The 16734-nt window shown below is 35.8% G+C and overlaps 1 protein-coding gene across 1 annotated transcript; it reads left to right on the top strand.

Annotated features, from left to right (window-relative positions):
* The first annotated feature begins 1020 nt into the window (after positions 1-1020).
* LOC149778677 (protein SET-like) lies at positions 1021-15803 on the top strand. Its single transcript, XM_089939481.1, has 8 exons — positions 1021-1176; positions 4201-4382; positions 6288-6410; positions 7375-7488; positions 8685-8849; positions 10709-10748; positions 12642-12712; positions 15086-15803. The coding sequence occupies exons 1-8, from the start codon at positions 1107-1109 to the stop codon at positions 15140-15142; spliced, it is 822 nt and encodes a 273-aa protein (XP_089795607.1). The 5' UTR covers positions 1021-1106; the 3' UTR covers positions 15143-15803.
* The last annotated feature ends 931 nt before the right edge of the window (positions 15804-16734 follow it).

Below are 16734 nucleotides of genomic sequence, written 5' to 3'. Positions count from 1 at the left end.
ATGTGAGAGTACTGTATAGAGTAACACCTAGGTTTCGTGATGACTGTGAATTTAATGTTGGTGTTGCTGATATTTATTGTTTGAGGTAAAGGATGTGAATGAAAAAGTCTTTGTGTTGTGATCAGAATGGCCTCTGTTTTATCATCATTCATCTGCAGCTTGTTACATGTCATCCATGATTTCACATCAGAAATGACCTATTCTACACCTTGGATGGTAGCATCAACTTCAGTTTGGTGGCTAGATTTGTATATTTGTGTTTCGTCAGCGTACAATTGGTGAGACACTGAATGATGATCTATGACACCTGAGAGCGGTTGAGTGTATAAAATGAAAAGAACAGGTCCAAGGTCAGAACCCTGTAGAACACCACAACATAGATCAACTGGGTTGGAGTGTATTCCATGTGCGGACGCAATTTGTATCCTGTTGACCAAGTTATAACTTTTATATTAGAATGCCGTTCTTAATGTAGTTTGAAATACTTTTATAAGCACGCGTTATGTTACAAGTGTAATTTAATGTTTATTCCTCAAGTTATTCCATGTTTGCTTGTGTAGTACTTGTCAAATTCCAAGAATATGATCCATACACACCATTAACTAATCAATCTTCCCTTGATCTTGCCTTTGTGAAGCATGTGATTAAATCTCAACCGAGCCCAGCCTTCTATCCTTTAATTTCACTATACATTATTAATGAGACGTGATGCAGCAAAAAAAAAAAAAAAAAGAAAAAATAAAAATTAATAAATAAAAAAAAAATCCCATTCCGTTTGATATTTCAATGGATAATAGAATTTGGGGTCGAGGTCTTATTCTGTATTACGTCTTAAGATTTACTCTAGCGGCGCCTAAGCGATAACTGCAGTACGAATATACACTGTTCGTACATAAATATCACTAGAGACTGCGGGCAATAGGATAACAAAACTGTAGACGTAGAGTAATATATACATTTTGCTGGTCAAATGACATATGATTAAAACATCTTTATAACGCTGACTGTCGTGCACGAAAGCGATATAGAAGTAGTTTTGGCTCCGCGCGCTAATCGACAGTTCCGTTTTAAAGTGCGCACGCGTATATCTCTCTCTCACACGAAAAATGGCGACCCAAGCCAAGGTGCCTAAGACGGAGGGAAAAAATAATCACGAGAACGCAGACGACCAAGCAGGTAAAACATTCCCATCATTTACATAGCTTCTTACTAGCATAGAGAAACATATTTGTAGTTTTGAAGAGGCAGTGAAACGTACTTTAGTAGTTTGGCAGCTTAATGAGGCACCGCATGCTCGAAATTGAACGACACGAACATCATCTATTGTTTCGTGGGAGTTAAATTCTGTGTTCATGGGCTTTGCGAGTAGTGTTAATGCTGTTTCTGCACTTAAATATGAGCATATATCTGTGTTCTTTTTGATTTTGTTATTGCTTTTGGAGTTATAATGATAGAATGGGCCTCTGCAAGACTTATCGGGTCGAGAAGATTGTTTAGAATGGAAATCTGTGACGTCATTTTATCCTCCACATGTATGAGTTTACTTCCGGTTTAGATCGGGGACCATCTCTAACGTGTTTTTCCAAGTTAATTTTCCAAGTAGTGGCACGCGTTTACGCTTCAGCCACTGTGTTCTTACCTAACAATGGACGTTCGATAATTGGAGTATTCGAACCTGTCTTTCCAATCATCGAAGTACTTGTACCATTCCGATGTGAATCTTTGTTAAAATTTGACTCCACTTGCTTTTGATCTTGGTTGAAATGCATGTAAACGTGGTTATGTATGTGAATTAAATATTAATTACTGTTATGAAATTTAATGCTAGTACAATTTAACCAAAGTCTTTTCAATCCAGATTGCTGAATGCGCTGCACCTTAACTGGGATTTAAAAAAAAATAATGCAGTGGAGGCTAGGTACTAAAGAGGACAAAGATAGGTTATTGTGTATGATTTGGTTTTTCAACTTAGCATTTAACCATTTTCAGTCATGTTAAAATAATGTCTGTCACCTGGGGAATTATGCTGCAGACCTGTATCATCAGATTTTGCCCAGTCACATTATCCTGACACCAGGCTGACCAGTCTTTTTAACATTAACCTTTCAATGCTGAGTGCCAGGTGAGGCAGCTGCTAGTTCCATTTTATAAGTCATTAGTATGACTCCATAGGACTTGAACTTGTGACCTCCCACAGCTGAGGCGGACATTCTAACCACTTAGGTTAGTGGAGCGTTCTTAGATGTTTTCAGGTCTAATAATAACATGCTCATATTTTCAAGTCTTGCACACACCTTTATGTTGACCCTGTTAAAAATTCCCAGGCACTTAAACATTGATTCTGCCAAATTTCTTGGTGCGTGTCTGTGATGACTTTTCAGTGAATATGGTTCTGCGGTAAGTGAAATGACGTGAATAATTGCCGAAGCTGAATAATTGCCATATTGTATATTTACAGATTTTGATAAGTAGATCGACTTTTAAACCACTAGGTTTTTTGGGGCATATATTTTATGTTCAGGGGGACTGAAAACAAAAGTGCATTTTTGCCATATATATTATCATTGTAATAAATCGTTAAGTTTCACCACTGCAAAGAAATTCCATAAAGCTTGACCTTCAATAAATAATATAAAAATGCATTCTGAACTTATGCTTTTTTTAGACTGAAACAAATTTATCCCAACTTTAAAATTACCTTGTTAAATACTGTTAATTTGTATATTTTATCTATGGATTGAACATATTTTATGTGCATGAAAGGCAGATGATGCATACCTTTGAAACATGATTCAAATTTGGGACCTACTCAACTTGATTACAGTCTGAACACTGACATGCACATGAAATAATTTAAGCACCAATAGTATTGGAGAACAGTCATGTGACAAAGACTAGTGTGAAATTATTCAAGTTGAAATTTTTTGATAATTTTGTTCGTTTTTCAAATGATTTGTTTATTATATATTATTATTGTAAGTTGCACTAGGAGCAGCTTTTTACGATTGTAAAATGCATTTTTGGTCAGGGGTCTTCAGTAACCTGGACCCCCGGATTGGGGGCGCTGCCCCTCAATACCCCATTGGGGAGGACTCCCTCTTTCAAATTTTCAGCTTTTTTGAGGATTACCAAAAATCATGTCTGACATTGGTAAGCATTTGGGAGTCTCACTGCTGATCGTGGCAAGTATTTGAGCTGCAGAGACCCATCTCCTCCTCTTACACCCAGATAAAATCTTTTTTTTGTCTCTTTACATCTTTAACCAAAACCCCTATGGACCACTGAGCGAGGTCTCCTGTCAGAACCTCCACTCAAGACTGATTTTACTCATTCTGGCATCTGTGAGAAGATATAATGCAAGATTAATTCCTTGTCTATTTAAACTGGCTATTTCCATTTAAATGGAAATTATGATTCCATTTCACTCCATTGTCGATCTGGAGTTTTAATACCGATTAAGAACCATCAGACCCCCAAAGTGTGCATTTCCTATTGCACTGGTTTTAAAATTAGGTTTCGTAGATATGTAGATATTTTTTTCACATGTATTCTTCATAAAATGGTAGCTACAACTATCCAGCCTTGGTTCTGCAACTATCTGGAGTTTATAGCATTGTTATCTTTTTACTGCAAGATAAATTTAATATGATTCAAATGTTATGGAAGAGTCTTGAAATAGAAACATTGATTGGGGGGGGGGATGCACACTAAAATGTAATTTAGTTCCATTCACAATGGTAGTAAATGAACCTTGAAAAAACTTCATCCTGGAAAAAACCTGGAAATTTTCTTTTAAAAAAAGGCATGGGAACCATGAACACATCTGGAACGTTGTCTTTACTTCTGTATGTTGTCATTGGCTGAGATACTGACAGACTAAATAATGTGATATGGGGTGAGTCAGGTTTAGAACCACACATTTTTTTGTTTGCTGATTTGTAGAAGGTATGTATATGTTGCACGTTTTTTCTTAAGTATTTAAAAAAGTGCATGTGCAGTCTGTGAAGAATTCTACATGTATAGAATAAAGAGATGAAGGACTAATATTTAGTTTTGTCTGCTGAAGATTAAGTTGTATTGGTTAAGTATAATTTTGTATCAGTTCTTCACCTCTTGTAACAATATAGAAAGATAATGATACATCGACGTATGGATTGTAGAGCCCCTAAATAAGATTATTATTTGTATTATTATTTGCAGATAAAGAGCAACAAGAGGCTATAGAGCAAATAGATGAAGTACAGAATGAAATTGACAGACTGAATGAGCAAGCTAGTGAAGAAATTCTGAAAGTGGAACAAAAATACAATAAGTTGAGGCAGCCCTACTTCCAGAAGCGATCAGATCTAATTGCAAAGATACCCAACTTTTGGGTGACAGCTGTATCCTTTCTTTGTACAAGAGGTTCTCTTAAAATTGCTTTTTTATAACTTGTATGGCCATAAAGCTGAGTGAGTTTGTTGTGTAGTCCTTTGGAAGTTTTGTGTAATCAGTTCGCGATTAGTATTTACATCATTGTTTCAAAAAACCTCATGATGTAGTTTTACAAGGAGCATTCTAGCATCAACATTGTTTCACAATTTTGCAGCTGATGCTGCTCAAAGTGTGACCACTAAAAATAGAAAAATCTTTTAAAAGACCCCACCAAAACAGTATTTTTGACACTAAGCAGCCAAGCTTGAAAAGTACTTTACAGAAATGTATCCTTGAACAAGGAGCATTTAATTATTGAACATTAAGCTGATTCAGATATTGCTTCCAGAACTTGAAACAAAAATTATTTTTAAAAAAAAAAACACCAACAAGAAAATATTTAGGCTGTTCCATTTCAACAAAAATGATACACAGGGAAGGCACTTTTTAAAAATACACGGATAGGGTTGTTGAATCTAAGACTTCATATGAAAATAATGCCAAATGTTAAACTGATAAGGCCAGATGTCATCTGTCTGCCCATCAACAGTTGCTTGTTGCCACTTTGGTGGCCACATTTTTGATAAAATTTGGATGATGGGTTACCGTTACAATCTGGGATGACTTGGAAAATGAGCTAGATACTTGCGTAACAACGATGTAATTTTGCATTGAATCTGATTGGCTGAGCATGTTGTCACTTTGGAGGCATATATCTGATCTGACTTATGGGAAGATGTGCTGATATTGACAAGATCTTGGACAAGTTCATTAATATGCAAGATTCATGTACATTATTTAAAATGTCCTCTCTGTTGAAGCAAGGAGCCATGGTAGTTCATTTTCTAAAATGCAAACCAATTGACCAGATTAATTTAGCACAGTAAGGGAAGTATCCCATTAAATTGGCTACTGACAAATTGGGTTTGGGGTGAAATAGTTGTTCTCCTTGCTGAAGTATGAAAAGGAAGCCTGGAAATCCTGCAAGTTAACTCTAACAGAAACATGATTGGGTTATAGGAGGCAGAACATTATTATTTTAAATTTCAAGTCGGTAGTGCAGATGTGCAAGTGAATGATGGAAGATGTGGAATTTCTTGAAAAAGTAATGATACTTCTAAAAGGATATCATATGCTGGGTTAGATGAACTGCCAGGGAAGAAAAAAAATGGGATGCAATTTATACAAGTCTTTGCTGTTACAGTTAAAGATACAACGGGCATCTGAGTACTCTGGTACCCATTTACTTTATACAAGTTTTCTAGAAGAAGCACTCTTTGTTTTCTAGTTGACAGTCCTTGTGATTGAGCTGCTAATACTTGTATTTTTTTCAGTACCAAGCAAAGGCCTGCCTCTTCATTAAGTAATTGAACTTAATCCCATAGCTTGATTTCCCATGTGACAAGCATAGATCAGAAAAAAAATATGTTACAGTGCTTTGTATAAAGGTGTAGCAAGACTCAATAGTCCACTAGCCCAAGGCTAGTAAATGTTTACTTGTAGGGCTTGTAGTTTTCGTATTTTCAATTGTCTGATGGCCAGTTAATCTCTGTACAAGTCTGATGTTGTTTTGAGAAAAGGAATAATGATGGTTCAGCAGGACTTTTACATTTTATAATCTACAGGTCCTTGTGGCTACAGAGATTTATCTTAAATTCCAGGCCATTGTGGTGGTGTTGAATTTTTATCTTCAAATTAATGTATTGAAAAGATGGGCATGAATATGTTGTTAAAATTTGATATTGAGCTTAATTGAATCCAGTACATGTTTAGAGACTGTTAATAGACAAGAGATAGAGACTTTTACATAATGTAGTTACAATTTTTGAGATATGAACATGGTGTAAAATTATTAGCCTTAATCCTGTGTCTAGTTTGTGAATCACCCTCAAGTTTCGGCTTTATTAAATGAGGAGGATGAGGAAGCTTTACAGTTCCTGACAAAAGTTGAGGTGCAAGAATTTGAGGATATCAAATCAGGATACAAAATTAATTTCGTAAGTATCTCACATTCTGTCCTTTTATTTACTTTTCCTTAATAACTCCTGTATCAGTTGAAGTGTTCCTGAAACTTGGTGTACTTATGTATCATTACTAGACTGATGTGTAAAAAATGGACAATGATCAGCATGTAAAATAGTTTTCCCACATTTTAGTTCACCTGACAAAAAAAGCAAGCAAGGTTTTAGTATCGCCTTCTGTTGGTAAACAGTTGCTTATTACCACTCGAGAGTTTCCATGTCTATCTGATTTCAAACTTGGAAAATGGGTTCATATCATCAGAATCTCAGACAAGTTTGATTATAAGTAGATCCATGCATATTATTGAAGTGGTCTTGTACCTCATTGTCTGACCTTGTAAGCATTACAGAGGCCATAGTTTTGATCTGCCATGGAATACATGTTTATATTGTCATGACATTGGATGAAATTGGTGATGAGTTATATGCATATTAATTTGATAATCTTTAGTCTGATTGGCTTAGTTTGTTGCCGTGTTTGAGGTCCTATTTCTCATGAAACTTGAAATGCATGCTTATGTCATCAAATTTACTGTGTTGAGTATGGCCAGAGATCTAAAAAGTCTAAGTGACTTGGGCTTAAATTTAACTTTGTAGTACTCCTATGCTTGAATTGTGTCTGTGTGTGTGTGTGCATATTTTCATGTCCGTTTTATGATCAGTTGATGAAATGCTCTTAAAATGTATTATGTTACTTCACTGTAATTGTCTTAAAACATTAAAATGTGCCATGAAAGTAGGGAGTTTACATAGAAAACCTCCTGTTACACAACTGTTGGATAAACTATTAATTTTCTTGTTATTGGTGCTGGATGTGTCTACTGAATGCAAGCTTTCACCGATTATCTATCGGAATTTTGTAGATAGTAATGTTATTTCTGTCATTTATGATAATCAAATTAGCACCAACAGTGACCAACTCGTTTCATTTTTCTTGCAGCATTTTGATACCAATCCATATTTTGACAATGATGTAATTTCAAAAGAATTCCACCTAAATGAAACGGGGGAACCCTCTTCAAAGTCTACACCAATCAAATGGAAATCAGGAAAGGTAAGCTTAGCTTCCCATAAACTTTCCATATTTAGGTTGACATGGCAATTTCCCAAATGTTGCCAATTTCTGCTCTTGAAAAAATACAGAAACATTCTTTTGAATTATTTGGAGTACCAGCAAAGGTTTGTCCTTGAGAGTTTGCTTGTCTGTCCAGTCTTAGCACTTTAGTTTAATTCACATTCAAATTCTTAAAAAAATATATATATATATATATATATATATATATATATATATATATATATATATATATATATATATATGACTCTTTTTACTTAAGAAAATTGCTTTGGTATTGTCATGTCTGTGCAAGATATCTTCATGAAGCTTTTCTATCTTCTTGCATCGGGGCCCTGAGTGGTTTAAAGCGCTCACCGTTCCGGATCACTGCCATCTCACCTGTCTGTGTGGGTTTGAGTCTCAGACTTGGCTAATGTGGGTATGTGAGAAAGCCTGCCAGTAGCTTCTCGTGGGTCGGTGGTTCTTCCCGGGGCTTTCCAGGGTTCTATCTCCACAACTTATACTGGCCGCCATGTATCGCCTATCCTGTGCTGAAAAATGGCGTTAAACCCTACATTCTTGCATCATGAATAAATGGGTCTTGGGGAAAGGATTGCTTCATTCTGGTCAGCCCTTTCAGTTGGTTTGCCTGATGGCAGTGGAAGGAAAACATGTGTAAATATAAATGTTGATAGTTTGTTTGAAAACGTTCTACAAATTTGGATTCCAAAATATTACTGTTGTTCAGTACATGGAGAATCCACCATGAGAAGTCCCTGCTGAATTGGAATTACCTTTCCACCTTGCCATATCCAATAACTTTTTTCACTAGATTGACAGAACATTACATATAGAGATTTGCAATCATTAAAATATTTCTTAACCATGTCTCCAGTATCAGGTATCTGAGCTATAAATTTGCTACAGATAGTGCAATGGTAACTTTATTAACATGCTCTTTTTTCCAGGTTCTATCATTGGTGGTGGCATGTGCTAGGTACTTCAGTTGTCCAGTCAAGGATGGTGGTTTATTTAGGGTTCAAATTTCCCTGAATGTTTAGGACATCATGGCCTGTTCGTTTTGCAGATAATATAATTAGTTTAATGTGTTTTACAGTTATATAAAATTGATGATATTTGTAAATGATGTTAAATATAATGACAATTTCAAAATGTGCACAACTTCAATTTTGCAGGATTTAACAAAGAAGAACCAGCAAGCCAAGGGTGGGAGGAAAAGGAGTCCAGAAGAACAGGAGTCTTTTTTTTGCTGGTTTTCAGATCATGGAGATGCTGGTGCTGATGAGCTTGGGGAAGTCATTAAAGATGATATATGGCCCAATCCTCTGCAATACTACTTGGTAGGTGTTTTAAGGGGATTTTATAGGCTACAAATAAACGTTGCCTTCAAATTACTAGGCCCCAATTTTACCAATTACAAATAAAGTTTTAAAAATGTGAAAAATTCCTTCTCATGAGTTGTATCATTTGGTACCAACATTTAAAGTGCTGCGTAGCTTTAAATTGGGTGATTCAGACAAGTGTATGTAGCACTGAGTAAAGGAAAATAAAGACGAGTTTCTGTCTTGAAGTAGTATAATTTTGGCTCTTCATTGAGACGTGTGCCATTTGGTATGTGAATCACCAATTACAGATCAATGTTTCTTTGAAAGGTTTGGTTTTGTAAGTTTGAATTATGATTTGTTGCCTTTTTCCATGAATTTGTGTTTATCTCTACAGCTGATTCTTGGGAATCATTAGCATACTCTGAGGGCAGTTTCTGTAGAATATACATGGAACCCTGGTAATGCACTTTCAATGTGGAGTTGTCTCCCTGCAGATGCAATTTAGAATTCTTTATCATTCTGATATGAACTTTTTGAGTAATAGATGTGACCTGGCATATATTTTTAGCTCAGCTGTTGTGGATCAGACACCTGATTGGCATCTTCACTTACTAAGGTTCATGATAACCCTGTCTACACCTTGGCATATAAAGCTGATATTTCTTTACTTCACATCTGAATTTCATTGGATGCAACAGCAAGCCACCGCATCCAATCAAAAATAAGTTGTTTTTAATTTGAACACTGTTCTGCATGATTGAAACAAGGGGATCACAACTTGAATGGACTGAGAAATAAGCAATTTTTTTCAGTGCAGGTCTATGTTTGCACAAATACCTTGCACTCAAATACACCTTCGCTCTTGCACATAGTCATACTTTCGATGTCAAACTTATAAAGACTCCTTTTTATGTCGTTTTTGGTTGATGTACAATGCACCATGCTATTAGTTGGAATTGCATACTAAGGGAGGCAACACATGAAATCCAGCATATGTCGCTCGGACAAAGCATCAATATAGCTGTTTGATCTGCCAAGGTGTAAATAGGGTTATCGGAACCTTGTTTTGCGATGATGCCTGATGTGATGGTTTATCATCTATTATTGCTATTTCCCCATAACTACTTGGATGATTGCCATGAAACTTTACACACGTGAACTCGTGCACACACATACACACTTCTTTAGTTGGTCCTAAATTTATAATGAGGTTTTATTTCTTTTACTCATTCTGATAGTTTTGACTTGCAAGAAAATTTTTGAGTAGATCTTGTACCCCTATGGGAAACACTACTTAATATCTTCCTGTGCAATGTTGGTTGTAACTGTCATAAATCAAGAACTATTCAAAATATTTTGTACTTTATGGATTACATTTTTATCAGACCCAGTATCCAGTTTAAACTTTTTAGATGGACAGTGTTGTGCTGATGTGCTGTTAAAGCCAATGCATGCATACATATGTTGCATCTATTGATATTTGGAAAGTTGTGGCCCTTGTTGATTGGCTTATCATTACATGGGAAATTGCTTCAATTGATGAGAGAATAAAGTTGGATTTTAAACTTCCAAAATTGTTTAGAAGAGTTAAGGCCCCTGCGTTTTTCCTAACGTTTTATTGTGATATTTTAAAAACTTTTTTGGCACGATGCCTATCTATCTATCCACTGCTTAGATGAGATTTATTTTAAATCTATTCACCTGCATTCTTGATGGTTTTAATAATTTGTTCACATTTTCCTAAAGTATAGAATGTTACATTAGTATGTGGATTGAGTTTGTTTTCAATAAAAGTCTGCCAATTGATGCTGCTTTAAAAATCCAAAACGCCCACACATGCATTACTAATTTCTGTCATGTCATATCTCTTTCAGGCTTCAGAGATAGAAGAAGAAGGTGGAGGAGCTGTAGATGGTAAGTTGTGCATGCATTTTCCTGACATTGAACGGTGTCTAGTATTCCAAACTTAAGCTATGCATGGTTTTAAAAAGAAGATTCATCAAATTGAAATAAACTGTCAAAAAAAGTTTTGATGCAATGGTTTCCATGAATGATTTTGCCATATTTAGAGCTCAGAAGATCATGTGTGCTAATCTTTTAGCCAGAGGAAATTATTAACTTGAACTTGATGACCACGTTGTCCTCCACCTGCTGAATTAAGGATCAGTCCTGTTTCCTGAGACGACATAAATGAAAACCATGTGCTGTCTTGGTCTACTGTTTAAGCATACTTGTTGATAGGAAGATTTTATATGGTATAGTGATTCAACCTTTTGTCCCCTCTAAATGCCCAGTGGCAAAGTTGCTTGGCAAGGGCCTGTGAGCTACTTCCTTCATTTCCGTCTCTTGGCTTATGTAGTTAACAATGTCTGGACTTGAAACAAAAAGAACTTGTATGTGGATAGCCTAAATTGGAGACGATTTCGTTGTCTGCATATGCCACAATGATTATTCTTGTCTGCATTGGTAAATATAGCGCACAGTCTGATAGAATCCATTTCATCTGGCATTATGTAACAGGAATTTGTATGGAACAAAGTGGATTGATCTTTTTGGTTAGTGTAGATGGGTTTGTAAATATGTTATATTGACAGACCTGCTAATTCTTACAATTTTGCCGCAAGTCTTAAGAAAATTACCCTTAAAATACAGACTTAAGGCATACAAATCAGTAAGGGAACCAGACTAGTTTTTCAGCAACACCCTCAGACCTGCTAATTCTTACAATTTTGCCGCAAGTCTTAAGAAAATTACCCTTAAAATACAGACTTACGGCATACAAATCAGTAAGGGAACCAGACTAGTTTTTCAGCAACACCCTAGATACTTTAAACTGCACCTGTTTGTTCATACAAAGCGTCTGCATGATCAAACTGTTGATTATTTAAAAAAAATTAAAATGGCATCCAGAAAGCTATGCATGTTTAAGACAGAGGAGGAAAAAAATAACACAGAAGAATAAAAAGGAAGAATAAAAAGGACAGATTCATTTATTGGACATCATGTGCCATTTTGAGTATGTCTCATGGCAGGTGAAAAGATTGCCATCATGTGAAATGGAAAATGAATTTCCAAAAATTACCTCAAGTTGAGAGATAGCAATGAGCCATTGAGTTGCATAGGGTTTGGAACTAAAGTTGGTGCAACTCTACTAGTGGTAAAGTCTACGCATACTTCACAAACTTTTCATTTGAACATAATGTTTATCATCACTGCGTCAAACTTTTAATTGCGTTTTACTGAAAACTGGTCAGTCTTACGGAACAAATCAACTGCCTTACTGAGACCAACTAGTCAGGGTTGGCATGTGAAGCAGTCATGTTGGTTGTTGTATATAAATAAAGGTGGTGTAAAGCAACAATTAAAAAAGAAGTTATAACTATTTTGTTAATTTTTATACTATTGCCATACCAGTTTATAAAGCTAAAGCATCATTGTGATACACTAAATGTCTTTCCATCCATTTGTCCAGTACTGCTGGGTGGAAATTAAAAAACTTTTCTACTGTTATTACCCCTATGGTAAACATATGTAAAAGGGATGTCATTATAAGCTCCTGTAAATGGGATATTTGGGAGAGGTTGAGGTGATGGATAGACACCAAATTCAGTTGCAATGACATTTTGAAACTTTTTTTTACCAGACTTTTATATCCTGCTGTTGTAGGACAGTGAATAAAATGCATGTTGAATTTTGCATTATGAATGCTTAGCATCTCGGGTGGGGACAAAGATGGTGGTTTGGATATGTAGTGAAAAGCATGTGTTTTATAGTAACGAGTTCTTATAGTTCTAGTTTTAATTTCAGAAGATGAATTGGATGATGAGGAAGGCTTGGATGATGAAGAGGGGGATGAAGATTTTGAGGGAGAGGATGAGGTAACATATTTTTGCCAAAGCTGTTTTCTAACCTTGCATTGTCAGTTCATGTTTATCAAACGAATTTGTCCAAAAATGATTTTTAAAAAAAAAAATGCATCATTTACATTTTACACATCAGACCACTTACAACCAAACATGGCACAGAGCATCTTGGCATAAAAAGAAAAGCCTTTCAAATTGTTTCCAGTTTAGCTGATCTGACGTCGAAAATGGCGACTCTTGAAGTAGGAAAACTTGTACAAAACTGCTGAACAGAATTATATCATATTTGACAGCATGTTGAGCACATAGAACTTAGTATTGTACAAATAATGGTTTCCTGCCGATAAATATGGCTGCCATTGTTTTAAAAAAACTTTGAACGACTTCTTCAAAACCACTGAATATAATTTGGCCAAGCTTAATAGATTGCATCATAACATTCAACTTTTGTTTGGCAGAATTGTATGGGTAACTTCATACTAACGAGTTCCTTGAAGAGTTGTTGGTGATGTTGGGTCCAGGGATTTGCTTAACTTCATTTTAAAGAATTTAGTATCTTGTAGAGCTTTATGTTCCAGTTATTTAAAAAAAAAATATTAAATTTTTACCTTCATATTTTTTATTAAATGGTGCTAGAGCAGGGGTCTCAAACACGAGGACTGGGCTGCATGCAGCCTGCCAAGCCGTATTATGTTGTCCGCAGTATGATTGGCGTCACAATGTGTCATGAGAGGTAACCAAGATGGTGCGGACTTTGGGCCATCGAAAATGCCCTCATGCAGCATTCTGGATCGTTTGAGTTTAAGACCCCAGCACTAGAGGAAAGCGATTTTTAAAGCCACACCCTTTGATGCTAATAAACTGATAAGTCCAGGTCACTGACCATAGCTTGCATGTGCCCTTTTTAGGGTTAACACCACCCCCGAAGAAACACATCTTTGAGTACACAGTCTTTGATCACTGTCACTAAAACACACACATGCAAGAAGAGTTCTATAAAATAATTGTCATTACATTCCACTTAATGGCACCAAGTTTCAGATGTGAGAAAGAAGTGCATTGCAAAAGTTTGGTTACACTGCTTAAAGGTTGAGGCCATTAGGGCCAAGAAAAAATGTTTACTATTGCACTGGTTTTAAAATAAGTAATAGGCAGGTAATTAAAAAAAAAATATTTAATGTGATTTCATTTTACTTTGGGGGAAAAAGCGCTAGGTGTATAATGAGAAACGGGGATGGTCAGCTTAAGGATACATTTATTTTGGCCTTAGGCTCCAATAAATATAAGTTGTTTTCTGTGGCATCATCTTTCAACAAAGTTTACAGAATCTGTTGTACCTTTTGTCTTTTAACTCGAGGAGTATTATGTAAGTGGTGATCAGTGGAGGCAACCTTTTTCCTCCGATGTATCCCATGGATGGAACTGGCATTAATAAAAACTCCAAGCTCAACATTTTGTTGACGATTTTTAAAAAATGTTGGCATTTTCATCATACGTTTATCTTGATATCACTGACCAAGTAATATTATTGACTTGTGCAGATGTTAATATAAGTGTTGGAGAGGTGGGTATTGGAAGGTTTATTTTAAAACAGATATTGTTCTGGGAGAGTGACAGGTGTAAGTTGAAGCTGTATACATTAGTAAAGTGCACAATGGAGAGAATGTTTGTTTTTTTGCTTGAATTTGTTTTATTGTACTTTTGGAAATGGTACATGATCTATGCACACGTGACCGAAATGGCTGCTCCTGTGTGCTAGTACACTACTAACCTTAGCTTCGTTTCAAGTTTTGCCAGAGTAGGTTATTCCAGTGTCTGAGAGTACAATGCATTTACAAATATATCTATTTAAATTTGTAAAAACAAATTTTGCTTATGTTATCAATTTAGTCCATGAAGTGAAAATGACACTGAAGTTTTTTTTAAAATGGTGCACGTCTCAAATTATGGCAAGCTGTATGTTCCATATTCCAAATTAAACCATTTTACCATAAAACCAAACTATAGCAATTGAAAGGTCTTTTAACAGCACCCAAGATATAAAAGTTTTTTTTATTTAAAGGATAACCACTTTGAAAACATGGGAAATTTGTTATCTTGAATCTAACCCTATGCAAAAAATAAAACTGTACAGCACAAACATTGAGCGAGTTTACAGAGTTATGACCCCTGTTAGACCTGAACATTACTGTTAAGCTTCCAATGGCATCTGGATACAGGTCTGGTAAATATTTATTGTGGCTTCTAAACCCGAAGAAAAAATCCAAGGACTGATCAGTTTTCGACATCAGAAGTGGAGTTCATCTTGGGGTGCGAGTGTGACTTCATATGGTTGTGTAGTTACGGTAGTTATTAAGCGTGTAACATAAAGCAAATTTGTTTTTTCAGGATGTTGAGGGGGAGGAGGAGGAAGGTGAAGAGGATGATGGTGAAGATGAGGGATAAATAATACAGGGATAGTTCATTAGTCCATCACCATCATTGATGACAGCAAGATCCATTCAGTTTTCATTATTTTCATAAATTGTGGTTCGTTTCTCAGACTTGCTCCCTTGTTTATTTACAAAGAATGAACACGCATTACCTGTTTACACACAAATTGTTGCAGTCCACGAGAACAGAAAGGCAGTTTTCTTGCATAGAAAATCTTGTCCCGTTGCTCATTTTATTTCACCACATCATATTCATCTTGTACCAAATCTTCTAGACACTGGTTTCACAAACAGTTCATTATTGCTGGTACTGGTTTGGGATCTCATCTGCTATATTTAAATTCCCTTTTACAAGTATCTATTGCTCATGACAATATAGTTAACTCTCGTGCATTGTATCAAATTCCACTTTAATGTTGAGTATAACAACTGAGTTGTTACTCTCGTGGGTAGCAACACATTTTGTTGTTGCAGGTATTAAATAGTCGGTGAAACGTGAGTCGTTGCAACAATCTGGAGAGGGTTTTGCCATTTAGAGGTATTCGTGGAAACCATGTTTACAATTCTTTGTGTTGTGCTATTGTGAATCGGCCATTTTGCATGAATTTACAGTCTTAGAATACATCATTGTAAGTTGAACAAAGGGATTAAAATATGTCATTTTTATAGAAGTGTATTTGCCTTTGTTTTCTCTTTTTTTTTCTCTTGTATATTTCTCCTTGATCCAGAAGGTGATGGCTAACAATAGTACAGTAAAACCTGTCTTGAAAGACCACTGTTATGTGAGACCACCTGTCATGAGAGACTTTATTTTCAATGCACAGATTTATTGATTATATAGTGCTATAACCTGTTATGAGAGATCACCTGTCTTGAGAGACCATGATTGTTTGGCAGATGGGGTGGTCTTTCAAGACAGGTTCTACTGTAGACGAAGTATTTACAAGTATGGTACCACTTGAAAAAAAAAGTTATTGTTCAATAAAAAGTTGTTTAGCTGTGTTGTAAATCTTCACTGAAATTCCAGTACGTTTATTGGGATCCTTGGGTTAGAATCTCTGGCTCAGGGCTGCCTACAGTTCAGATTTCACTGGAACTGTTATGAAATTGCCGTTCTAACTACAGTATTCAGACAAAGATGTAGCTGTCCCGTATATTCTTTTCTAGATGTAGTGACTGTGAAGATAAATGCCTGAATAATGGCAATAAAAGGCTCTTTGAATAGAGCTGTTATCAGAGCAGAGGCAATTTTAGTATAAGATTTGGCCCTCTATTACTTGCCCATGAGTGCAGCAGATCGATTAATGAGGAAGTCCAAGTCTGCCACAGAATTGTATTATGACCAATAGTGTTAAGTTTGTAATATCATGTAAATGTTTTATTTTTATTTTGGGATTTTCGTATATTATATTGCTGACCATCAGAGGGGATGGACCAAGTGTCATGGTACAACTTTTTCACTGCTTTCAAACTTCCCTAATTTTTATCTATTTTTTTTTCACTAATTGCGGGTCTGGTGGGTTGGCAGCTCTGCTTATGTGGAGACCTGCCATCATAATTTGATGTTATTATTGACCAGTCTGAATCATAGTTGTGCCAGGAATG

Source organism: Sinohyriopsis cumingii, chromosome 17 (assembly GCF_028554795.1).
Source record: "Sinohyriopsis cumingii isolate HCF-2022 chromosome 17, ASM2855479v2, whole genome shotgun sequence".
Lineage (NCBI taxonomy): Eukaryota > Metazoa > Mollusca > Bivalvia > Unionida > Unionidae > Sinohyriopsis > Sinohyriopsis cumingii.
This window is presented reverse-complemented; position numbering and strand designations above follow the sequence as displayed.

Coding starts and splice junctions, on each gene's coding strand:
- LOC149778677 (XM_089939481.1), top strand. CDS start 1,107: ATGGCGACCCAAGCCAAGGTGCCTAAGACGGAGGGAAAAAATAATCAC. Junction 4,383..6,287: donor CCAACTTTTGGGTGACAGCT/GTATCCTTTCTT, acceptor TCCTGTGTCTAG/TTTGTGAATCACCCTCAAGT. Junction 7,489..8,684: donor TCAAATGGAAATCAGGAAAG/GTAAGCTTAGCT, acceptor TCAATTTTGCAG/GATTTAACAAAGAAGAACCA.